At 39.1% G+C, this 22,396-nt stretch overlaps 3 protein-coding genes across 10 annotated transcripts in view; 1 reads left to right on the forward strand and 2 right to left on the reverse strand.

Moving 5' to 3' along the window:
* On the forward strand, positions 1-21,981 carry MITD1 (microtubule interacting and trafficking domain containing 1). Of its 3 annotated transcripts, XM_058534485.1 has the most exons (7): positions 5-218; positions 5,846-5,947; positions 7,649-7,785; positions 7,869-7,955; positions 8,672-8,787; positions 9,717-9,777; positions 9,883-10,101. In XM_058534485.1, the coding sequence occupies exons 1-7, from the start codon at positions 68-70 to the stop codon at positions 9,976-9,978; spliced, it is 750 nt and encodes a 249-aa protein (XP_058390468.1). In that variant the 5' UTR covers positions 5-67; the 3' UTR covers positions 9,979-10,101. The 3 variants fall into 3 exon arrangements, with proteins under 3 accessions (XP_058390470.1, XP_058390469.1, XP_058390468.1); XM_058534487.1 differs by lacking the exons at positions 9,717-9,777; positions 9,883-10,101 and adding an exon at positions 21,917-21,981 and having other exon boundaries at positions 1-218; XM_058534486.1 differs by lacking the exon at positions 9,717-9,777 and having other exon boundaries at positions 2-218.
* The window catches only part of MRPL30 (mitochondrial ribosomal protein L30), a 38,765-nt gene that overhangs the window by 11,323 nt on the left and 5,046 nt on the right, over positions 1-22,396 (reverse strand). The gene's annotated exons all lie outside the window — the stretch shown is intronic.
* The window catches only part of LIPT1 (lipoyltransferase 1), a 22,231-nt gene continuing 20,201 nt past the window's right edge, over positions 20,367-22,396 (reverse strand). For all 6 annotated transcript variants that reach the window (XM_058534482.1, XM_058534483.1, XM_058534480.1 and 3 more), the window contains one exon: positions 20,367-22,178. In XM_058534482.1, coding sequence (XP_058390465.1) covers positions 21,056-22,177 — 1,122 coding nt within the window. In that variant the 5' untranslated portion in view covers position 22,178 and the 3' untranslated portion in view covers positions 20,367-21,055. The remainder of the gene's footprint in view (positions 22,179-22,396) is intronic.

The following is a 22,396-nucleotide window of genomic DNA, read 5'->3' on the forward strand; positions in this document are numbered from 1 at the left end:
CCCCGGCCGTGCGGAAGACCCAGCCCAACTCTGGCTGGGCGTGAGGCGACGGGGAGTTTCTGGAATTATGGCGAGGTCTGCGGCGGGGCAGGATCCCGAGAGCACGGCCGCAGTCACTGTGCTAAAGCGGGCGGTGGAACTAGACTCGGAGTCCCGGTACCCGCAGGCTCTGGTGTGTTACCAGGAGGGGATTGACCTGCTCCTGCAGGTTCTGAAAGGTGAGCGTGAGCCGTGGAGGGAGGACCAGGGGAAGAGGATCCCGCGGTCTCAGGGAGGGGTGAGGGGGTTAAAAGCGGTTCTTGTGCACCAGGAGGAAGCAGTCAAATACAGAAGGTGGGATATTCTACAGGACAAGTGGACTGGTTTCTTTATATCTTTAATAGACACAAGTCATTAAGAAAAGGGGAGTCCTACTCTGGATTTTTAAGAGACATAACCAAATGTAATATATAAGCCTTGACAGGACATGGGTTTGAACGAACTGTACAAGACATTTTTGGAACAATTTGGAAAGTTTGAGTATGGATTGGGTAACATTAAAATGATTAACTTTGCTAGGCAGTATGGTATTTTTGAAAACTGTCCTTAGTTTTTAGAGATGCATACTGAAGTGTTGTAGGAAGAGTGGTCATGATGTCTGAATTTAATTTTACTTAAGAAAAAACTTTGAAGCGAATGTGGCAGAATGCTAACCATTTTAAAATCTAGGTGATGGGTAGTAAGGGGGTTCATTACACTATTGTCTTTACTTTTCTGTTTAAACTTTTTCATTAAAAGTAAATGAAATATCACATAGCGGTAGAAGAAAAAGGATTTTTCGTAAGAAATGGGTATAGTACTGAAATTTGAGGGAGAAATGTGTAGGATTGTGGGCGGGGACGGTGAGGCTTTTTCTGTTAGGTAGCTATTCAGTGTTGAGGAGTACCCGAATAACGCTTAACATCCAGCACAATTCCTGGCACATAGTAGACACCCAGTAATTACGGGCTTTGCAAATATTCCTTTTTTTACAAGACTCTCTGCCAGTGAAAAGATTATGACTTGCTGAGGGCTCTCAGATGATGGTTAGCATTTTTTAGCAAAAAAGTATTTTTAAATTAAGGTATTTATATTTTTTATTTAGACATAATGCTATTGCACACTTAATAGACTACGGTATAGTGTAAACATAACCTTTATGTGCACTGGGAAACCAAAAAATTTGTGTGACTTGCTTTATTGTGATATTCACTTTATCGCAGTAGTCTGGAACCGGACTGGCAATATCTCTGGGGATGCTTATAGGTATTAAATTGATTTTAAGACTGGCCCCTGCTCCCCACCCACTGGAGCTCCCAGTCTGGCCTAAGATCTCCCCTTTGTGCCTTTTAGCCTGTTTATAATTTAAGTGTTACAGAGCTTTGGGACAGCAGAGGGCTTTCTTCAAGGTTCGGTGTTTTTCTCAGATCTGTGAAACTCTACCCTGGGCCTGGCGCATTTGTTGATGATGACGATGATAAGAGTAGGAGTAACTGTCATTTATGAGTGCTGAGTGCCAGGCACTGTGCAGAGCACATTCAAAGCATGCCCTCCGTTAACCCTTCAAATTGCCCTATGAAGTAGAAGGTGACGTTATCTTCATTTTTCCGCATAAAAAAGTGAAGTTAGTGTTCCAGCTCCGCCACAGCTGGAACCCAAGGCTTTAAAGACTGGGATACTGACTCCCATAAAGAGACGGAGTACAGTGTTGGTCAGGTGGAACACTGCTCAAGTCCTGCTGCTCTAGGAATCTGAAGCAGGAGAATCACAGGAGTTCTGCTCCAGTGTGCTCCACTGATCCTGTAGAGGTTACAGAGACACTGACGAGATCTTACAGGTTAAGATACAGATGCAGATAACGCTAATACAGGGAATAAGGGCCAGGAGAGAGATTTAGACCAGTGCAATGAGGATTTAAACAGTTAAGGTCATTTGGGGTTGGAAAGGTGGAGGTGGCTTTGATAAGGGCTTTGGAAGAATAAGTAGAATTTCAGAAGTCAGAAATTCAGCTAAAAGTGTTCAAATTCTGTCTGTGCTGTTTTACCAAATAAGTGGTTCAGTTTGGTTCAGCGTATGTCTGTCGAGGAAGAGTGAGAAGTAAAGTTTAAAGGTAGATTGGGGCTTGGAGCACACTGGACAGCCTTGACTGGAGATTTTAACTCATTCCATAGACAAGGAGAAACCATTTAAAGCTTGTACAAAGGTATGACATAATTAAAGTTGCATTTCAAGACTCGTCTCTCTTAGAAGTCTCCTCTTCTCCCAGATATTTGCGTGGCACACTCCCTCTCCCCTTTGAGGTCTTTACACAAATATCACCTTCTTCATGAGGCCTTCCCTGACCTCCAGTGTAAACTTACAGCCCCATCCCAGGACTCCCTTATCCTTCTTCCTTGCTTTATTTTACTTCATAGCACTTATCACAATCTAACATACATGTTTTACCAATTTATCTTTATTGTTGTCTTTCCTCCCACTTGAATGATAGGGGAGAATTGTGTCTGTTTTATTAACTGCTGTATCCCCAGTTCTTGGAACAATGTCTGACATGTAGTAAGTTCTCAATAAATATTTCTTGATTAAATGAGTGAATGTGGCAAGAGTGTAGGAGAGACGTTAACCTGAAGAAACTAAAGTCGAGCAGACCAATTAAGGAGCTCCTGCAGGAATGAAGATGACAAGTGACAAGGGCCTGAATGAACCAGGGGGTGACACCAATATTAGGAAAAGGAGGGGACAGTGTGGATATTGAATTGTTGGAATTGGCACATGACTAGATGTAGGAGTGAGGTTCTAATGGGAATCAAAGATGGCTGTAAGATTGAAAGCCTGGAAAACCAAGGCATGTTTGAAGAATGGGTCTACAGTGTCAAACTCTGCCAGCTGATCAAGGATGATGAGTAAGAAAGGACTACTACATTTACAGAGGATGGGGAAAATCGAGTATATTTATAGGCAGTAGCAAAGTAGCAGTGGAGTTTAAGGAAAGAGATGTTAGATAAAGTGTGGTTCTAAAGGAAGCTCAGAGTGAGGTGTGTAGAAAAAATTACATAGATAATGATGATACTTTCAACATTTATTGAGTATTTCTTCCATGCCAGTCTCTTATAATTAATCATCTCCACAACTCTCTAAGGTGCTATCACTCTTTCCATGTTACAGCTGAGGACACAGAGAGGTTGAATAACACACAGCCAAAAGTGGCAAAACAAGTTTTGAACTAAAATGGTCTGACTCCAGACACTTTGCTGTTAACCACTATTCTTACTACCTCTTTGTAGAGACCATCAAATGCTTAATCCTGGCAAAAAGACAGGATGTTTCAAAGTTTCTGAGTTTAGAGGAACATATATCAACCTCGTGGAAGAGTATGAGTTCTCATATCACCTTAGGAGGAAAAACAGGATTCCTCACAAGAGATTTATGGATTATATATGGATATATTAGGGATTTCTTATGCTACTGTAGTATAGGCATGAAAGTGGGGTCTAAGTGATACTAATTTTGGCAGTAGAAGGATTTGAAAGGGAAAGATTCCAGTAATAATAATGATGTCAATAAAATGTTGGAAACAACCCAAATGCCCCTACGTAGGAGAGTGGTTGAATAAACTATGGTATATCCACAATGGAGTACTGTACTGCTGTAAAAAAGAATGAGGAAGATCTTTATGGAGTGACTTTCAAGATATATTGTTAAGTGAAAACTACAAAGGACAAAGAGTATCTATAGTATGCTATCCTTCACGTAAAAAAGAAGATATAAGAATAGATTCATGTGTCTACTCATTTGTTAAAAGAAACATAGGAAGGATAAAACCAGAAACGAATGAGATTAATTACCTAATGTGCAGAGGGTGGGAAAGAGGTAGAAAGAAGGGGGAAATGGGTATGGGGTAGCAAGATGAGGAAGGAGCTGACACTTCTCTGAGTTACTCAATTGTAATACATCAGGAGGTGGCAAAGAAAATAGGTAACCTAAGTATCTTTGGAAAACAGTATTTTGACTGTATCCTTTAAGGTTAAAGACAAAATGAATAGTATGAATAGTGTATTATATATACAGATGGGTAGACACAGAAATAAACACAGATGTCTGTGTTAGTAAACCTACATGTACTTTCTAGCTGTGTTGACTGAAAGGGCCTAGAGGTAGTGATAGGAGCCCCCCTAGCAGCAGTGAGCACACTTAGTATCCAGAATTTGATTTCTTGATAGCATTCTCCAGTATAAGGAACCAGGGCTCCTTGGGAAAATGGTTGATTCCAGGGCTGGGGCAGGGAAAATACAAGATGAGTTTAAAGCATTTTGCTCCAGAAAGTAAGAAAGTGCTCAAAAAATGATGGGGCATGTCAAAAGGACACAGGAGCCAACATAAAGGAGCTCTCAAAGCCAAAGCTGATAAAGTATGAGCAAGAAAATAATGGTAGTATTGGAATACAACCCATAGAATAAAATCAATATCCATGAGTCCGTATTGATATAAATTAATAATTGAATAAATAAATAGACGGGGAGAAGGGAGAGCTCTTCCTTATAGTAGAATTTCAATTAATAAAGGAATGACGGAAATAGAAAATCTCCATCTGGCAAACACTGCATTAATAATTGTTGCAGGCAAGGTCCATCAGTGGATGCTAAAATTAGTGGGTGAAAAAGTGATGGAAACAGGATATCTTCCCACAAGATATGTATTAATTACAGAGTAGAAAATAGTGATTTTACAGTGGAGAAATCTGTGAACTCCACCTGAACCAGGTGATCAAAGTTAACATCACCAGTAATAAGACACATCAACATCATGTACTGACTGAGAACGGCACAGCATTTCTGTGATTTTCTTGCTAAAAATGCATAACTTCAGTCTAATCATGAGAAAACATCAATAAAATAACTGACCACTACTCTTCCTAAATGTCAAGGTCATAAAAGGCAGAGAGAGACTAAGGAACTGTTACAGATGGGAGGAGACTAAGGAGACATAACAACTAAATGCTCCGTAGGATCCTAGACCAGAAAACAAACTTTCTTTAGTGGGAAAATTGGTGAAGGACAAATAAGGTTTGTAGATGAGCTAATAGTGTTCTATCAGTGTTAATTTCCAAATTGATAATTGTACTATCGTTATGTGATATGTTAATATTAGGGGAATCAGGGTAAAGGGATTCTGTGCCATTTTTGCAACTTTTCCACAAATATAAAATTAATTCAAAATGAAATGTTTAAAAAACTGAGTGTTTAAAAATGAAATTATTATGCAAAATAGAAGCAATATCAAAAGGAAAGAAGGAAGGAACCAGAAGTGATTTGGTGACTGATTCGATTTGGGGGGTCAGGGCTTGAGGTAAGATTTTATTGATAATGTACATTCAAAAATACCTTACATTTTTTGAGTAGCTGGGAAGATGATTGAGCATTAACTATAATGGGGAAGTCTGGAAGAGAAGCTGGTTTTGTGGAAGATAAATGTTTGCTATCTTTTGATTATGCTAAGATTTCAAACTTGTGTGTGATTAGGACAGAATAGTGTTCAGACTCAGGTTTGACATGTAATAAGCCACCTTTGTCACCTTACCAGATTTGGTGTCGCCCCCAGGGAGACACAGCGTCCGAGTCCACACTCCTAAAAAAGATGCTTCAGATGCTTAGTGCAAAAATGAAGGTCCTGCATGATCAAGCCAAATTTGAGCCTATTTGTGTATCTTAGAACTGAGGCAAACCATGCTAAAGGATAGGAAATTTGTGGAAAATTTCAGAAACTGGAAATAATGCCTATACTAAATAGAAAAACTGTTTTGAAACTTGAGAATATATTTTTTAATTTCTAGGCACCAAAGATGATACAAAGAAATCTAATCTCAGAAAAAGAATTTCTGACTACATGGATAGAGCAGAAAACATAAAGAAATACTTGGATCAAGAAAAAGAAGGTAAAGGGGCCGTTTTAAGGAATGTGTCCATTAGCTATTGTGACAAAGCCCATTTCTCCCAATGTTTCTGGCTCTGCCCTTTGGAGCTCTGTGGGGTCTGGACCATTGATCCCTGGGAGCTTACAGACTGACTGCATTTCCACTCGCCTATACATAAGCTATTCTTAACCTTTATTTTTTTGGTGGAGGGGAGGGCGGTGGTGGTCAGACACCCTCTTGAGAATCTGATGCAAGCTGTAGATACTGCAGAACTTCGCATGCTGTTTTAAGGAATTTACAGATCCCCATGAAGCTTATCTGTGGACTCGTTTAAGTAATACTACTCTGGAATACTGAATGTAAATCCTATATTTTATTTGTATTTCCCTTTATAAAATGACCAACATATTAAAGTAGCTAAAGAAACTCCTGGGACTTCTTTGGGATTTTGTTGTGAATCTGAACATTTCAGGAGTTAAGTGTTCCTCATGATTCGAGATGCAGTAGGTATTGTTCCCTATTTATCGTTAGTTCTCTACTTATGAGCATCCAGTTTACAAACCTATATGTAAATGGTCATTGCCACCTTTGCCTGAAGTGCACACTCCTGCTGCTTTCTGTAGCCAAAGGAACTACTGCCCTCAAAAACCAGTGCCTCCAGCCCTCAGCTGCTCTTCCTCGCCATCCTTACTGCAGTCCTCGCCATCCTTACTGCAGTCCTCGCCATCCTTACTGCAGTCCTCTCCCTACCTCTTCCTAGTAATCTGCACCAGCCCTTACCCTGGGTACCCCTACTGGAGCTCCTCTGTTGAGTGGGAATAAAATTGTGTTTCCTTCACCCCAAATTGAAATCTACAGTGACATTTCCCTCTAAAACATTGATGAAATATAGTACCATCAGCATTGTGGTTTGAATACGTTGGGTTAAATTAACCTATTGGCTAGCTTGGCTTGAAAACTGATGCATAGTTGCTTACATTATATCTGTGGAAATATTAGGAACAGAATCCAAACTACTGGTTTTTAAACAAAGTTTGAAAGTAGAAATTAGGAACTACCCCATTAGGGGTTGTATTTTTTAAAAACCTTGAAGGTCTTTGATAACTTATTCAATAATTATTCATTTTGAATGAACAAAAACAATGGACCTATCCTACTGATCCTGTGGCATCCTAGTCTTTGGCTTGGGTTATTGAGAAGTACTGTAAATTGCTGCTTAAAATATTCTCTACAAGTTCTAAGAAAGACTTGTAAACTCCACATTATACTGCATTTATGTTTAATACTCACTTTAGCTATTAAATTGTAGGACATAAAAAGACTTAAATCTGAAGAGAAAGACCAGATAGCCACTGAATTATAGTTTGTGGTTCTACTCATGGTGACGGGAATATCGGATATTTTTATATATACAGTCCTCTCTTGAATAAACTGCCTAGTCTATAGGATTCAGCTCAAGAACCTATTCCAAGAAATCTCTGGACTTTCCCACTTGCCTGGCCTCCGTGAAGGCAGAAATCACTCTTGGGATGGTTTGCCTTATTTATCTCTGTATGTGTAGTGTCTTGCAATGTGCCTGGTATATAGTAGGCATTCAAAAATGTTTGCTCAGTGGAGTTAAAAAAATTAACTTGTATCTGATCCTGATTAATCACCATATATAAATGTTTAAAAAGAAAATAAGTGGTCACTGGTTTTATTATTGAAGCTTGTGTTTTGTAGATGGAAAATATCACAAGCAAATTAAAATAGAAGAGAATGCAACAGGTTTCAGTTATGAGTCACTTTTTCAAGAATACCTTAATGAAACAGTTACAGAAGTTTGGATAGAAGATCCTTATATTAGACATACTCATCAGGTAGGTGAAATGTACTAAAATATGATGAAATGTTATTATTTAAAATGTACGAGTTAGTAATAACCCATCCTAATGTCTTTCAGCTGTATAACTTTCTTCGATTTTGTGAGATGCTTATTAAGAAACCATGTAAAGTAAAAACTATTCATCTTCTCACCTCTCTGGAGGAAGTAGGTATCTGAAAGCATTTATTCTTTCTTAACTTCATTCAGTTACAAGATGTAGTTTGAGCAAGGAAAACCTGGACATAATGCTTCAGCTAGAGCTATTTCAGAATAAACTTATTACCTAACAATCAGCATAAAACACCTTGAGAAAAATGCTGTTGATTTCAGTATGTTGTACTTTGCCTGTAGCCACTTTGCTAAACTCTTATTCAAATTGTTTGTCACTTTAGTCTCTTGGATGTTCTAGGAGGCCGTCACACTGTCTGCACTATTGACAATTTTGTCTCTTCTTTACCAATTACTATATCTATCTCTTTTTCTTGATTTATTGCATTGGCCTTCTTGGGGATCATAGCATAATAGTGGGCATCTCTATCTTGATTTTGACTTAAGTAGGAATGCTTCTAAATAATTCAGATTTCTAGGATTAATTTGGGAAGAAAGGAACCCCATTTGAATAACTAAACAGCATTACTAAAATACATTTTAGGAGATAGGACAATGTTGTATTCTGTTCACATTAGAGAAAAACAATTATTTTGATAAAACAGTTGCTCTTAAACTACTTCATATTCTTTGGTTGCTTCTTTGAGACGTTAGACAGTGAAACTAGTATAGAACCTTTCCATTTTAATTCACCTATGATACACATTGCAGAGCTCAGGGATAATTTAAAATATTAATAACTGAGGAAGAAAATTGTATTTTCCTATTAACAGGGCAGTGGGAGAGAGCAGCAAAGTAGTGGCCTGAGAGAAATAAAAGAGTCACTCAGGAATCATGGAGTGCTGTTGGAATTAGAATACTCTTCTTCAATACATGACCGAGAAATTAGGTTAGTATATAGTAATATTTTAATTGTTATGCAATTGAAAAACTTATTTTTATTTCTCTTAATAAGTTGTTTTATATAATTGCATATAAATATTCAATTTAAATATAAAAATTTTAATTAAAGCTCAATTTTAGTATCTTTTCCCTTTTGAGGAAAAAAAAATCTGGCTTATTTTGTCCAGTATGTGAGTTTCATATTTCCTAATGGAATAAAATATACATGTTCTATGTCATGTGAGAGGAGGAAGTACTTTTCTGTCTATTCAACTATACATATTATATTATGGTAATGGGATAATTTCTTTTTCTAGTGATATTAATATTTATTTAATGTGGTTTTACTTCTTACGGTTTATTAACTATTCTAGTACATGACAGTGTGCTGTGTCTATAAGGAAACGGTATACGGAGTGACTTCAGTCATCTGTTCCCTCTGTTTAGCACAGTGGCTTCCATATGTTTATAGTGATGGCCCCTTAGTTTTAATGAAAACTTAAGCACAACTGGAATGCAGAACAGATGAAAACGCAGCTGCTGTGGCTGAAGCAGAGGTCAGGATACAGAGTGCCTCCTGCTCACGACCCCCATCTCTAGGTAGGGGGACCTCTGAAGCACCACCACAGTCTGCCTGTGTACACTTTGAAACCACTTGTTAGCAGAACAGGACAGTTTTATCAGCAAGCTAAAATTCAAGAGTAAGGTTTAACTGTTAAACTTTTTATCAGCTAATCAAATCGACTGATGGTGTCTGGACAGTTTGTCACTGCAGACACACCCCATACGGAACCCCACGTTTGGTTCAACTCGTGCCACTGGAGAAAGTGATTTTCTTTATTAGGGGGACATTCTGCTGACACTTAATACACTACAGCTTTGATAACTATCTGACTTAAATGTCTGGAATATAATACTATATGCGAATTTCAATAGGTTCAACAATGGATGGATGATTAAGATTGGAAGGGGACTTGATTATTTTAAGAAACCACAGGTAGGATATAGTCTTACGAGTGAGTGTGTGGCACGCTTTTTATATCATTTTAACAAAATGGCTTTGGTCCTTTTTTATTAAAAAAGCTCTTTCTTCTCTTCTTAGAGTCGTTTTTCCCTTGGATATTGTGATTTTGATTTAAGACCATGTCATGAAACAACAGTGGACATTTTTCATAACAAGCACACAAAGAAAATATGATGGGTAGTAGCCTAATTTCCATTATATAGTTCTATTTTAAGTGAACATGAGATTTTTTTTTACTTTGGACAGATCATTTCTATAATGTATGAATTTAACAATAAACTTTTACATTTCTACTAATTTATGGCTCCACTGTTCAGTTGTGTGGCCAATCCTAAATACTGTTATAAGTACGTTACTCAGTAGATTTACAGTGTGGCCAGTCATGCAGTTAATTTAAATGTTTGACTAGCTTTTCTTATTTGGCTGTTGGAGAGTGAATCAGCAAGTAATGAGCACCTATTATGAAGATGAATTGCATGTTAATCTTGCCCCTGGGAATTTAGATTTTAGGAGGAAAAGTCATAGATTAGAGTACTCTTAAGAGACAAATGGGCTTGTGGGTCTAATAACCAGAAAAAAGGTAAAATGTTAATTTTGTTACAATTAAGTGTCTTTGGCAGACATTCACCAGCATTCAGTTATCCAATATTACCTAACTCCATAAAGGCTAATCAACCCATTTAGTTATCCAGATGCATTTCGCAGCTCATTCAACCTTGGCTAGCACATTTGTAAAGCTTTTCAGCTTAGAATTGACTGTTCTAGGTAAGCTCATCCACCCAGATGCCAGTTGACTGGTTGGGGGCAAAGACTAGGTTCCATGGAGACAGGCTGGGAGAGGAGATACAGTTAGAGGCAGTGGGCAGTCCAGAAGCTTAAAGAATAAGCTAACCCAGAGTCTACAGAGGGAAACAGCAGTCCTGGTGTTGGAGAGTGCACATATAAATATCACATCTGGAGAAGACTGAAGATTAAATTCAAGATTAAATAGTGTGGAGGACCAAAGCCAGGTGGAAGCCATGGGAATAAGGTTGAGCAGAGTGGTCCTGGGTGGCCTTGGACACCAGCTTTACGTTTTGCCTTTGTGGGCCAGCAGGTACGTGGTTGAGTTGGCATAAAACACCAAGAAGGGCGTCCAGAAAAGTTCTTGATGTTTTTCTTTGATGTTTTCAGGTTCAGGTGCTGATAATGCTGAACCTGAAAATAGTCAAACCAGTTTGCCAAGCTTTATTATATGGAAATTCAGGGTCTCAGGAAAACACCTGGACAAGTGTTAGACCTGATCAAAAGTTACTTTCTGCAAAGTATCCTAGCTCATTTTGCCAGGTACCCATCGTCATGTGGAAGTAGAGTGGCTTTTCATTCAAGTGAGAACATGTTAGACCTCCTTACACAACTTTGATTTCTAGAGCATATGGATCTATCGCTATAGAGAATCAGCAATCCACAACCCTGTAAAATTAACTTTTATCCAACTCGCACAGAAATCTTGCCTAAGAGATAATGATATTTAAGGAAGAGAACCTACAGACATGCTATCTATTATTCCACATATTTGAAGTTTGGTCCCCAGACCCTATTAGAACACCAGAAGCAAGTTTACCTATTAAATATATCAAGAAATGTACAAGAACTATATGAAAAAACTATAAACTTTATGGAAGGATGTAAAAGAAAACTAGAGTAACTGGAAAGACAAATTATATTCCTGAATGGGAAGGCTTTGTAAGACGTCAGTTGTCCCTAATTTATAAATTAAATGACAAAAGAGACCAACACTAGGAGACTTACTTGAGCAGCTATAAAGACATAAAGCTACAATAATTTTTTTAAATGTATGGTTATAAGAATGGACAAATAAATCAGTGGGATAGAATAAGGAGTCTGGAAACACATCTAAGAGAGAGAAAGTGAATGTGTGTATGGGTATTTAATATACAATAAAGGAGTCTTTCAAATTAATGGGGAAAGCGTAGACTATTCAATAAATGTTTGGAAAAAATAACATTAGATCTCCACCTTACTTCACATTGAGAAATTATTCTAAATGGATTAAAGAGTAAATTAAATGAAAAATCCAAATATTTCTTTAAAACCCCACTCAATGTACTAAGCATACCACAAAACCTAGGAATTATCAAGGAAAACAAAGAGCAAAAGATTTGATCATGCAGATATTAAAACTTGAGTAAAGGGAACCATAAGAAAATTAAAAACATGAGATCAGATTTACTATATATATAGAAAAAGGGTTGATAATCCTAATATATGAGGAAGAGAGCCAGATTTTCAGCAAGTGAACTTGATGGCACCTCCTTTAGCCTTTGAGCAATCTCTCCCTCTCGACTGCACTGTTCCTGCCAGTATCCATCCCCATCCAGATACCACCCTCTATTTTTTAAATTTTTTTTTTATTTTTTGTGAGGAAGATCAGCCCTGAGCTAACATCCACGCCAATCCTCCTCTTTTTGCTGAGGAAGACCGGCTCTGAGCTAACATCTATTGCCAATCCTCCTCTTTTTTTTTTTTTTTCCCCAAAGCCCCAGTAGATAGTTGTACATCATAGTTGCATATCCTTCTAGTTGCTGTATGTGGGATGCTGCCTCAGCATGGCCAGAGAAGCGGTGCATCGGCGCGCACCCAGGATCCGAACCTAGGCCGCCAGTAGTGAAGCGTGCGCACTTAACTGCTAAGCCACAGGGCCGGCCCCTACTCTAGTTTTTAAAATGTTTGAAACTACACTACACTACACTAAACTGTCAATTCCTGAGGCCAGTGACCATGTTCTCTCACTCACCATGAACATCCAACAACTAGCAAAGTAGCTGGCACATAGTAGGCACTCAGTGAACAGGCAGTAAATACTGTAGAAACACGAGAAGGACTGTGACTGAACTGTGGAGACAGGAAACAGTTGGCAGTGATGTTACTCTGTGAAGAAGTCTGGCAATGAAGAGATGGAGAGAAACAGAATAAAACCTTGAGCAGGAAAGTTTCTGGGAAAGGGGAGACATAACCATGTTCATTCACTATGGGTAAGAATCCAGTAAAAGTTGGGAGAAAAAAAATGCAAGATAAAGAAGATAAATATTTGTTAGTACAAGGGCCAAACAGGCTGGAGAGGACAAAATCCAGGGTACAGTTAGAAGGGTTAGCTTTAAGGAAAAGGAGGTATTTCCTTCTCCAAGATTGGGTAAAATGAGAAATGTTGAAGTAGAGAACATGGGGGACTGAAGGAGCTCATTTCTGAAGTCCTCCACTCAAATTATCATTCAAGGCTTGTGACAAGAGTAGTGGAATTCTCAGCTTAAGAAGAATGGAAACATTTAGGAATAAGCCCTCTGAAAAATGAGAGGGAGTTGTCTTGACATGAGTACAGCCATGTTTGGCCGCTCCATTGACCTACAGCCACCAACACAAAAAGAAATATAAAAGCTGCTTTCTGCGTGGTGGGAACTGGCCCTTCTCTCACGGAGGGAGTTGCAGGTTGTAACATTTCAAGGCTCTTGGAGCGTCGTAGCACAGGATGGACTGGCCATCTATGCCGGGCTGGGACGATAACCAAAGAAAACAATGCACGTACACAACTACTGGGCTGGGACGTTAGCCAGGGGGCTCAGTGCATGTACGCCACTGATAACCATTTTATGCATGGGAACACTAAATGCTTGCTCTACAAACTCTGTAATTGCTTACTCTGAAAATTACTGATGGTATAAAAACCGCTGGAAACTGAGACCTGGTGAGAGTTCCACCTGTGGAAGGGACATCTTGCCCAGGACGTGTGATCCTTGCCCAGCCCCGTCGATTGACAGGGCTCTCCCGGCAGTGGGGCGTGGATGTTGTGAGTAACTGATTTGATGTGAAGTAATTGATTTGATATAAAGTAACTGATTTGATGTGTTCTCTTTTCGGTTAACCTGGTGTTTCTCTTTCGGGTTGATTTGTGTCATTTCTCTTCAGCCAGATGTGGGTGTTTTCCCTTTCCAGTCGGGCTGATGTTTTTTCCCTCTTAATATTTGACCTATTTGATCTGTTTACAGACTGTCGCCTTTACTATCCTCTATATAATAAAATATACCTTCAGTCCATTTGTTTGGAGTGGAAAGTGTCTTTTACGTCTCCGATCAAATCCCCAAACCTCTCATAACATAATTGGCGCTGTGAGCAGGATTCGATTAAGGAGATGCCTTTCCTATTCAAACGAAAGGTAACTGAAGCCAAGGTGGAGGAGATCCCAGGATGGGAGGACCCTCCCTTTTGCACTCTGGCTGGGGAGTGGGCTCATAGGTCAGGGTTATGTGAAGCTTGGGATGCTCATCTGCGACGATTTGAACCGTTGGATGTGACCAAAGCTTTGCAGACGGTGGAAAGGACAGCGAAAGATGATGTTTCCTTTTTGGCACGGCGAGGTTGGTGTTTGTTGACTGCTTATCGCCGGGCTATAGAAGATAGGGATAAGATACAGACAGAGAAGGCACTCTCGGAAAAAGAAAATTTAGATTTGCAGTCTCGCTTGGCTATGATTCAATGTCAATATCTTGCACTGGGAGATCAGGCTCGTAACTACCAAGCTATAGCAGAAAAGGCTGCTGTAAGAGTTGCCAAATATAAATATAAAAAGAGGAGAGGAAAGGTAAATGAACGGAAAGTTCATATGGCCATAACATCGGCCGGCCCTAAGTGGGACCCGGACACATGGGATGGTGATATCTGGGATGATGATTCTGAAACTGATTATGAGGAAGAGGAAAAACCGCCCAAACGCACAGAGGCACGTCCTCTTCGCCGTCGGCGGATGGAAATGGATGGTAATCATCCTGTAAGGAAAGACGTGATTGAGGATTTTAACCAACAAGAAATTTCTAATATTTTAGCCCGGGCTACACAAAAGCCTGGAGAAGCCATTATAACCTGGCTTGTTCGCCTATATGTTATGGGCGCTACAGGAATTAATCTGGATGCAGGAGATGCTTTTAAATTTGTAATTTTGTCCAATTATCCAGTAATACGGGGAGCTTTCAGAGACTGGAGCATGAATGCTCACCCCCCAAATGATCGTGGACAAGACACTGATGGTACAACTTTATTGGCTCTTGCAGTAAAAGGAGCTCAAGATAAATACCCCACGGATGATATGTGGCCAGACACTAATAGACCATGGTATACTTTAAAAGATTATGTTCAAAAGATGAGAAAAGAAACCATGAAACGGGCTGTGTTTCTGGGGTGTGGTAAAGTTTTAAATGAAATGACTTTAAATGTCCAGGTGCGAAACAAGTTGATAAAAACTGCACCTCCGGCATACAAACAAATAATTACAACCCTTCTCATAAATAAAACTGAAAGCCCTATATCAACACTTGCAGATAAGATTATGCAGCTAACAGACTTGGGAGACTGGCAGACAACTAAAAACTCTCCAAGAAGAAAAAAAAGAGAAACATTCTTTAAAAAGGATAAAATGATTCGAGGTGATATGTTTTTGGCCCTACTCCAGGCAGGAGTACCTAAAGACCAGATTGATGGAGTTGACACTAGAAAATTATGGAAACTATATAAAGAAAAAGGGCTGAATGTAAAACAAGTGAATAGAAGGGACAGTATAGAGAATACTTCTAACCCAGTGCCTACTGCACCTAGTACACCGCCTCCTCCCTCGGATCCTCTTCTTGCTGACTTATGTGATTGAGGGGAAGGCCAAACCTCTGTATCGATTAGTGCCACTATAAGAAAAGATATTAGACCACATGTACCAATTAAAATATTTTAGAAAAATGGATCTACAACTAGTGTGAAGGCACTTGTAGATACAGGGGCGGAGGCCACCCTTATCTATGGAAATCCAGCTAAGTTTCAAGGTACATCAATTCTGATAACTGGATTGGGAGGAAAAGAAATCCAGGCAGTTACCACTAATCTTTCTATGCAAATTGGGCAACTACCCCGGCGCACATATCTAGTTATGATTGTGCCAATACCAGAATATATAATTGGGATTGATATTCTAAAAGGACTGACATTAAATTTGGCTGATGGACAATACCAATTTGCTATTAGAGCTTTGTCTTTTCATATTAATGCTGTAATTGTGGGATGTTTACATCATGAAGTAGAAATTCCACCTGCCACGCAAGTGATCAATCAAAGACAGTATCACATCCCTGGAGGACAACAAAAAATATCTGAGACCATAGAAGATTATTTGGCTGTAAAAGTCCTTCGCAGAGTAACTACAGCCTAAAATAATCCTATCTGGCTGTTAAAAAAGGTGATGGGACACGGAAAATGACTGTAGATTATAGAGAGCTAAACAAAGTGACTCCGGCTATTCAAGCAGCCGTCCCTGATTTGATTACTCTTATTAAAAAAGTGCAATGTTATCCAGGCACTTGGTATGCAGTCATAGACTTGGCTAATGCCTTTTTCACCATACCTATACCTAAAAGTGTCCAAGAACAGTTTGCTTTCACGTGGCTGGGACAACAATATACCTTTACTAGACTTCCTCGGGGATATGTGCATAGTCCCACTATCTGCCATTGACAGGTTGCTGAGACCTTGGCAAAGGTACCTACTTCTGATGATGTCCAAATAGTACATTACATAGATGATATTATGATCCAAGGAAATGAAGAAGAAAAAGTACAACAACAGTTAAAAAAAGTAATGGACACACTTGAGGAGGATGGATGGAAAACTAATCCAGCTAAAATTCAGGGCCCGAGTTCAAGTGTTAAATTTTTGGGAATACTTTGGAATAATAAAAAACAAGAAATTTTACCTAAAGCTAGACAAAAGATATTAGATTTTACAACACCCCGTAACAAAAAGGAAACACAAAAATTTATTAGATTATTTGGATTTTGGAGGGCACATATTCCACATTTAAGTCGGCTCCTTGCACCTTTATATAAAGTTACCAGGAAAAAATATGAATTTGAATGGGGAATGAAACAAAAAGAAGCTTTTGAAACAGCCAAGCATGCTATCCAGACTGCTTTAGATCTATGGCCAATTAAACCGGGACCCATTGAGTTACAGGTAGATGTCATTAATCAACATGCCAGCTGGAGTTTATGACAAAAACAAGGTGCCCAACGTTATCCTCTGGGATTTTGGAGTCGCAAGCTTCCCTGTTCCAGTGAAAGATATAGTCCTTTTGAAAAACAGTTGTTAGCCTGCTATTGGGCTCTAATAGACTCAAAAAGCCTTACCCTGGGACATGAGGTAATTATGCAACCTCAAATACCCATCATACAATGGATTCATAACACGCCTGTTACTCATAAAATTGGACATACACAAAAATTTAATATCATCAAATGGAAATGGTATATTCAAGACCAGGCCAAACCTGGCCCAAAGGGGTTGTCTCTATTACATGAACAAGTGTCTCAATATAACAGTGAGCCAACTGTGTCACCCAAGACTGATATAACAAAATCTCCTGTTAAATGGGGTGTCTCATATGATCAATTGACTGAAAAACAACAAAAACATACCTGGTTTACGGATGGTTCTGCCAAAATGATATCAAACTCACGGAAATGGAAAACAGTTGCCTATAACCCATCCACCCAACAAACAATTGTCACCACTGGAGATAATATGAGTAGCCAATATGCTAAACTCTATGCGGTGTATCAGGCACTTCAACAAGAACAGGGACAACAATGTCATATATATACTAATTCGTGGGCAGTGGCACAAGGTTTGGCAACGTGGATGCCACAATAAAAAAAACATGATTGAAAAAATAATGATAAAAAAATATGGGGAAATAAATTATGGAAAGACATATGGTTATGGTGTCAAAACACAATTGTTACTATATTTCATGTTGATGCTCACAGTTCTTTAATTTCTGCAAAACGAAAACATAATTCTCATGCTAATCAGCTGGTGCAGATTCGTGCAACGCACAACCCAGGCTTAGCACAATGGGTCCACAAAAAGAGTGGACACTTGGGAGAACAAGCGTCATACAGGTGGGCACAACAAAGGGGAATCCTTGTCACTCACGATGATATTGCCACTGCAGTACAACAATGTCAGTTATGCCAACAGTTAAATAAACGGGGAGTTCCACATCCCTACCAAGGTCATATCCAAAAGGGATTATTTCCCGCCCATACCTGGCAAATAAATTTTATTGGACCATTGCCAAATTCTTGTGAACATACTTATGCCTGCACTGCTGTTGATACATATTCTGGTTATTTATTGGCTATACCAGCTAAAGTGGCCACCCAACAAAATGCCATAAAATTATTAGATATAATTAAGTTATATTATGGAACACCAAGGCAAATTCAAAGTGACAGTGGTTCCCACTTTACAGGTAAGTTGATTCAAACTTATACCAAGGAAAATTATATAGAATGGATTTATCATATACCTTATTACCCCCAAGCTGCAGGCCTCATAGAACAAATAAATGGATTACTTAAACAACAATTGAGGAAACTTGGTCATGGCTCATTAAAGGGGTGGCACAACCATCTAAGTACTGCTCTAAATGTGTTAAATAACAGGCCACTAGGCCCTAATGAGACTCCTCTGTCAAGGTTGTTACCAGCAAAGATTACGGAAGTGGCAGCCGCCACCCATGAGCTTATGACCTTAACCTGTTGGCCCCTGACGCAGTCTGCTAAACCGCCTTTTCCTGCCACGGCCGAAGCGGCTGGATTGCATTTATCTACTGTTCATTCTATTCAATTGCCCCCTAAGAAGCAGTCTATAGCCCCTACTGGGATAGGGGTACAATTTCCCAAAAATACCTTTGGTTTGTTAAAAGGACGCTCTGGACTGGCAACAAAAGGTATTGATGTACTGGGAGGAGTCATTGATCCAGATTACCAAAAAAAAATAAAATTTATATTATATAATGGTAGTGACACAGTACTAACTGTAGAGTCTGGGAAACGAGTGGGACAATTATTAGTGCTTCCCCTCCTGACTCCAAATGTGTCACAAGGACAACCTCCAAGTGAATTAACTAAAAGAGAAATACAAGGATTTGGGTCTACAGATGGATGGAAACCTGGAACAAAGGTGTGGGTGACACATCCACCCAATGTGGCTCCCCGTGCCACAAAAGTAATGGCCCAAGGGCCCACTGCAACACTCATAGTTATGTATCCAGGAAATAAACAGTTATATCATGTTCCTAAAAATTCTGTTTCTTTGCGTGAATAGATACTCCTGCTGTGTTTGCTATGCTGTGCTGCACTTCCATGTCTGCTGCAGACCTACATGCCAACTAATGTCTCTGTAGGACAACCTTTAACCCTACACTGCTAGACCAACTGTTCTACACCAGTGGGACCTATAACCTGGACTATAAATGGCCAAAAAATTTGGTCTCAGAAACATCAAGCAATCTCTCGGTACAAGCCCATATCTGATCAGTCACACAAAACTAGTTATAATTTCTCCATTGCTCTGCCTTCTGTTACCCTCCGTGATGGGGGCTGATCTAAACTTCTACAAGCTGGTTTGTTATGCCTAAGTGTCACCTTATCTAATGTTATCTTTAATACTGTACATGATTTACAAGATCAAGTTAATAACATTTCATATTCTAAGGGGTTATTTGATTGGTCACCTTGGGGTTTAGGTCCTTTATTGCGAGATAGTTTTATAATTATTGTAGTCATTGGATTTTAGATTCTTGGATGTGCCTTATGTACTTGTGTACAAAGTTCATTGTCTGTGCATATGGTGTCTTATGGTTAATGGAGATGGCCACGGCCAAATATGTCTTGACATGAGTACAGCCATGTTTGGCCGCTCCATTGACCTACAGCCACCAACACAAAAAGAAATATAAAAGCTGCTTTCTGCGTGGTGGGAACTGGCCCTTCTCTCACGGAGGGAGTTGCAGGTTGTAACATTTCAAGGCTCTTGGAGCGTCGTAGCATGGGATGGACTGGCCATCTATGCCGGGCTGGGACGATAACCAAAAAAAAACAATACACGTACACAACTACTGGGCTGGGACGTTAACCAGGGGGCTCAGTGCACATACACCACTGATAACCATTTTATACATGAAAACACTAAATGCTTGCTCTACAAACTCTGTAATTGCTTACTCTGAAAATTACTGATGGTATAAAAACCGCTGGAAACTGAGACCCGGTGAGAGTTCCACCTGTGGAAGGGACATCTTGCCCAGGACGTGTGATCCTTGCCCAGCCGCGTCGATTGACAGGGCTTTCCCGGCAGTGGGGCGTGGATGTTGTGAGTAACTAATTTGATGTAAAGTAATTGATTTGATATAAAGTAACTGATTTGATGTGTTCTCTTTTCGGTTAACCTGGTGTTTCTCTTTCGGGTTGATTTGTGTCATTTCTCTTCAGCCAGATGTGGGTGTTTTCCCTTTCCAGTCAGGCTGATGTTTTTTCCCTCTTAATATTTGACCTATTTGATCTGTTTACAGACTGTCGCCTTTACTATCCTCTATATAATAAAATATACCTTCAGTCCATTTGTTTGGAGTGGAAAGTGTCTTTTACGTCTCCGATCAAATCCCCAAACCTCTCATAACAGGAGTCAATAGAGACAAGTTGAATCTGACACCAACAAATTGTGGATTTGAAAATTGTAAATATGACATTGGGTTAATCTGCATGATTATGTGAATTTTCTTCCAGTGTTGCCTGCCATCTAGGTATAGAAGTAAAAAAATCAATTGTTGGAATACAAAAAAAAAAAAGATGGCTATGGTAGGTCAAGAGAGAAGCAAATGAGAATGCTGGTAAGGAGAGTAGACGAAATAATTCAGGCTAGGGTCGGAAGGGAGAGGAAGGAAGAGTTAAAGGCTCAGAAAAGTGCAAGGGGCTTGATTTAGTGGGAGAGAATGGAAGGATAAGAAATACAACCAAAAGGGAGAATTTTAGAGGTTAAGGTATCAGAGATGGCAAGAAGCCTGGGTTATATTCCCTTGAGGTAAGAAAAAGAACACACTGAGGTCAGAGTGTCTAATATGGTAGACATCCCCAAGATGGTAACAGAGGAAGCAGCTGAAATGTAAATGTGTGCCTGGTATTAAAATCAATGAAGAAAGAGACCGAGTATCCTAGAGGTCAGTAGAAAATATGGACAAGGATAGGTGAGAGACAATTTCTAATGGGGAGAAGTTACTGAAAGAGACTAGGCCTGTTTTATTTTAAGAGACATACAATGTACACTAAAATTTTTATTTTCTCATTGAAACTGTCCATATTTAGAAATTTACTTGGAATCACATTATTCCCTTAATTTTTTCACAGAGAATATTCCATTTACTGTGTAATTCATCGTCTTCTGGGGATGTTCTACGTAATATATTTATTAGCATAGTAGTTTCAATTGGGCAAAACTTACTACCAATAAAACTTGAATTTAATTTGTCACATATTTCCAGTGGCAACCAATGATCGGGTGCTTTAATATTACAGATTTCAATTCTTCCATTCTTTATGTCTATGAATACTCTAATTTCCAAGTGTGACTGTCCATATAACACATTAAAAGAAGTGTCTATACTAAACTTTGGAGTTTTGCCATATAGCCACTCCCAGGTTTGTAGTTCTTTGGCTTTGCTATTTATTCCAGGAAACAGTGTCTCATCTGTTGGGTTAATTAGGTTAATGTGATTATCAATTTGATGATAAGCAGCATACTCTGCAGCAATTGCATTCATCAGTACTTCACAGGTCAGAGTGGGATCTTTTTCCAAAAGATTTTTTACTAAGGCAGGTATGCTAGCAGTGGCATTGCTCCTGATCCCTTGGTAAGGGCTCTTCAGCATAGACGACAAGAAAGTCCCATCGGTACTACATAATAAAGTGCAATGGTGATAAGCAGTAGTCCGGCCAATCTTGGAAGCTGTTCCTGAGATTTTAAACTGTCCATCAAGTAAAAGGTCAAATCTTTTGGTAGCCTGCACATCCAGCTGAGGTTGGACAGCATTCAGAGCTCTCACAACTAATTTTAGATTTTCCATCCTATCATACTTTTTTTTGGTTGTAAAAAAAGTCAAATTGATATTACCCATATCATGGTAGACTGTTCCTCCTCCACTTCTTCTCCGAGCCAGTTTTATACCTTCTTCTCTCATCAGATTCAGGTTACATTCCCGCCAAGGATTCTGATGCCTACCAATTACAACAGAGGGAGAATTTCTCCACAAGAAAAGAACCGGCTTGCCTTCTAGATTCATGTGGTCATGGATCCAGTCTTCTACAGCCAGATTTTGGTAAACATCATTGGAAATCGACTGTAAAATGAGCCCACTTTTTACTGTGTTTTTAAAGCCAGCTGCTGGGACCTTGAGGTTATAAAGTAGCTGGAAGCAATTCTTCGTTGAAAATGGGATCAGCATGCTTTTAAAAATGGAAGACAAAGAAATTAATTGATTGAGAAAAGGAATCAAATTCTATTTTCTAGCAATCAATTCTTGGTTATTTACTCCAAACTCATCTAATTCTCTAAGTATCCAGTCCAGTTGCTTTTCTTGCCTTTTAGCTTTTTCATTAGTCTTCAGCATTTCTAAAACAGCATACTCAAAGGAAATAAATGAAGACAAATCTCAAATAATTTC

This window comes from Diceros bicornis, chromosome 40, assembly GCF_020826845.1.
Source record: "Diceros bicornis minor isolate mBicDic1 chromosome 40, mDicBic1.mat.cur, whole genome shotgun sequence".
In the NCBI taxonomy this organism is placed as follows: Eukaryota; Metazoa; Chordata; class Mammalia; order Perissodactyla; family Rhinocerotidae; genus Diceros; species Diceros bicornis.

Coding starts and splice junctions, on each gene's coding strand:
- MITD1 (XM_058534485.1), top strand. CDS start 68: ATGGCGAGGTCTGCGGCGGGGCAGGATCCCGAGAGCACGGCCGCAGTC. Junction 7,786..7,868: donor ATATTAGACATACTCATCAG/GTAGGTGAAATG, acceptor AATGTCTTTCAG/CTGTATAACTTTCTTCGATT. Junction 7,956..8,671: donor TTCTCACCTCTCTGGAGGAA/GTAGGTATCTGA, acceptor TCCTATTAACAG/GGCAGTGGGAGAGAGCAGCA.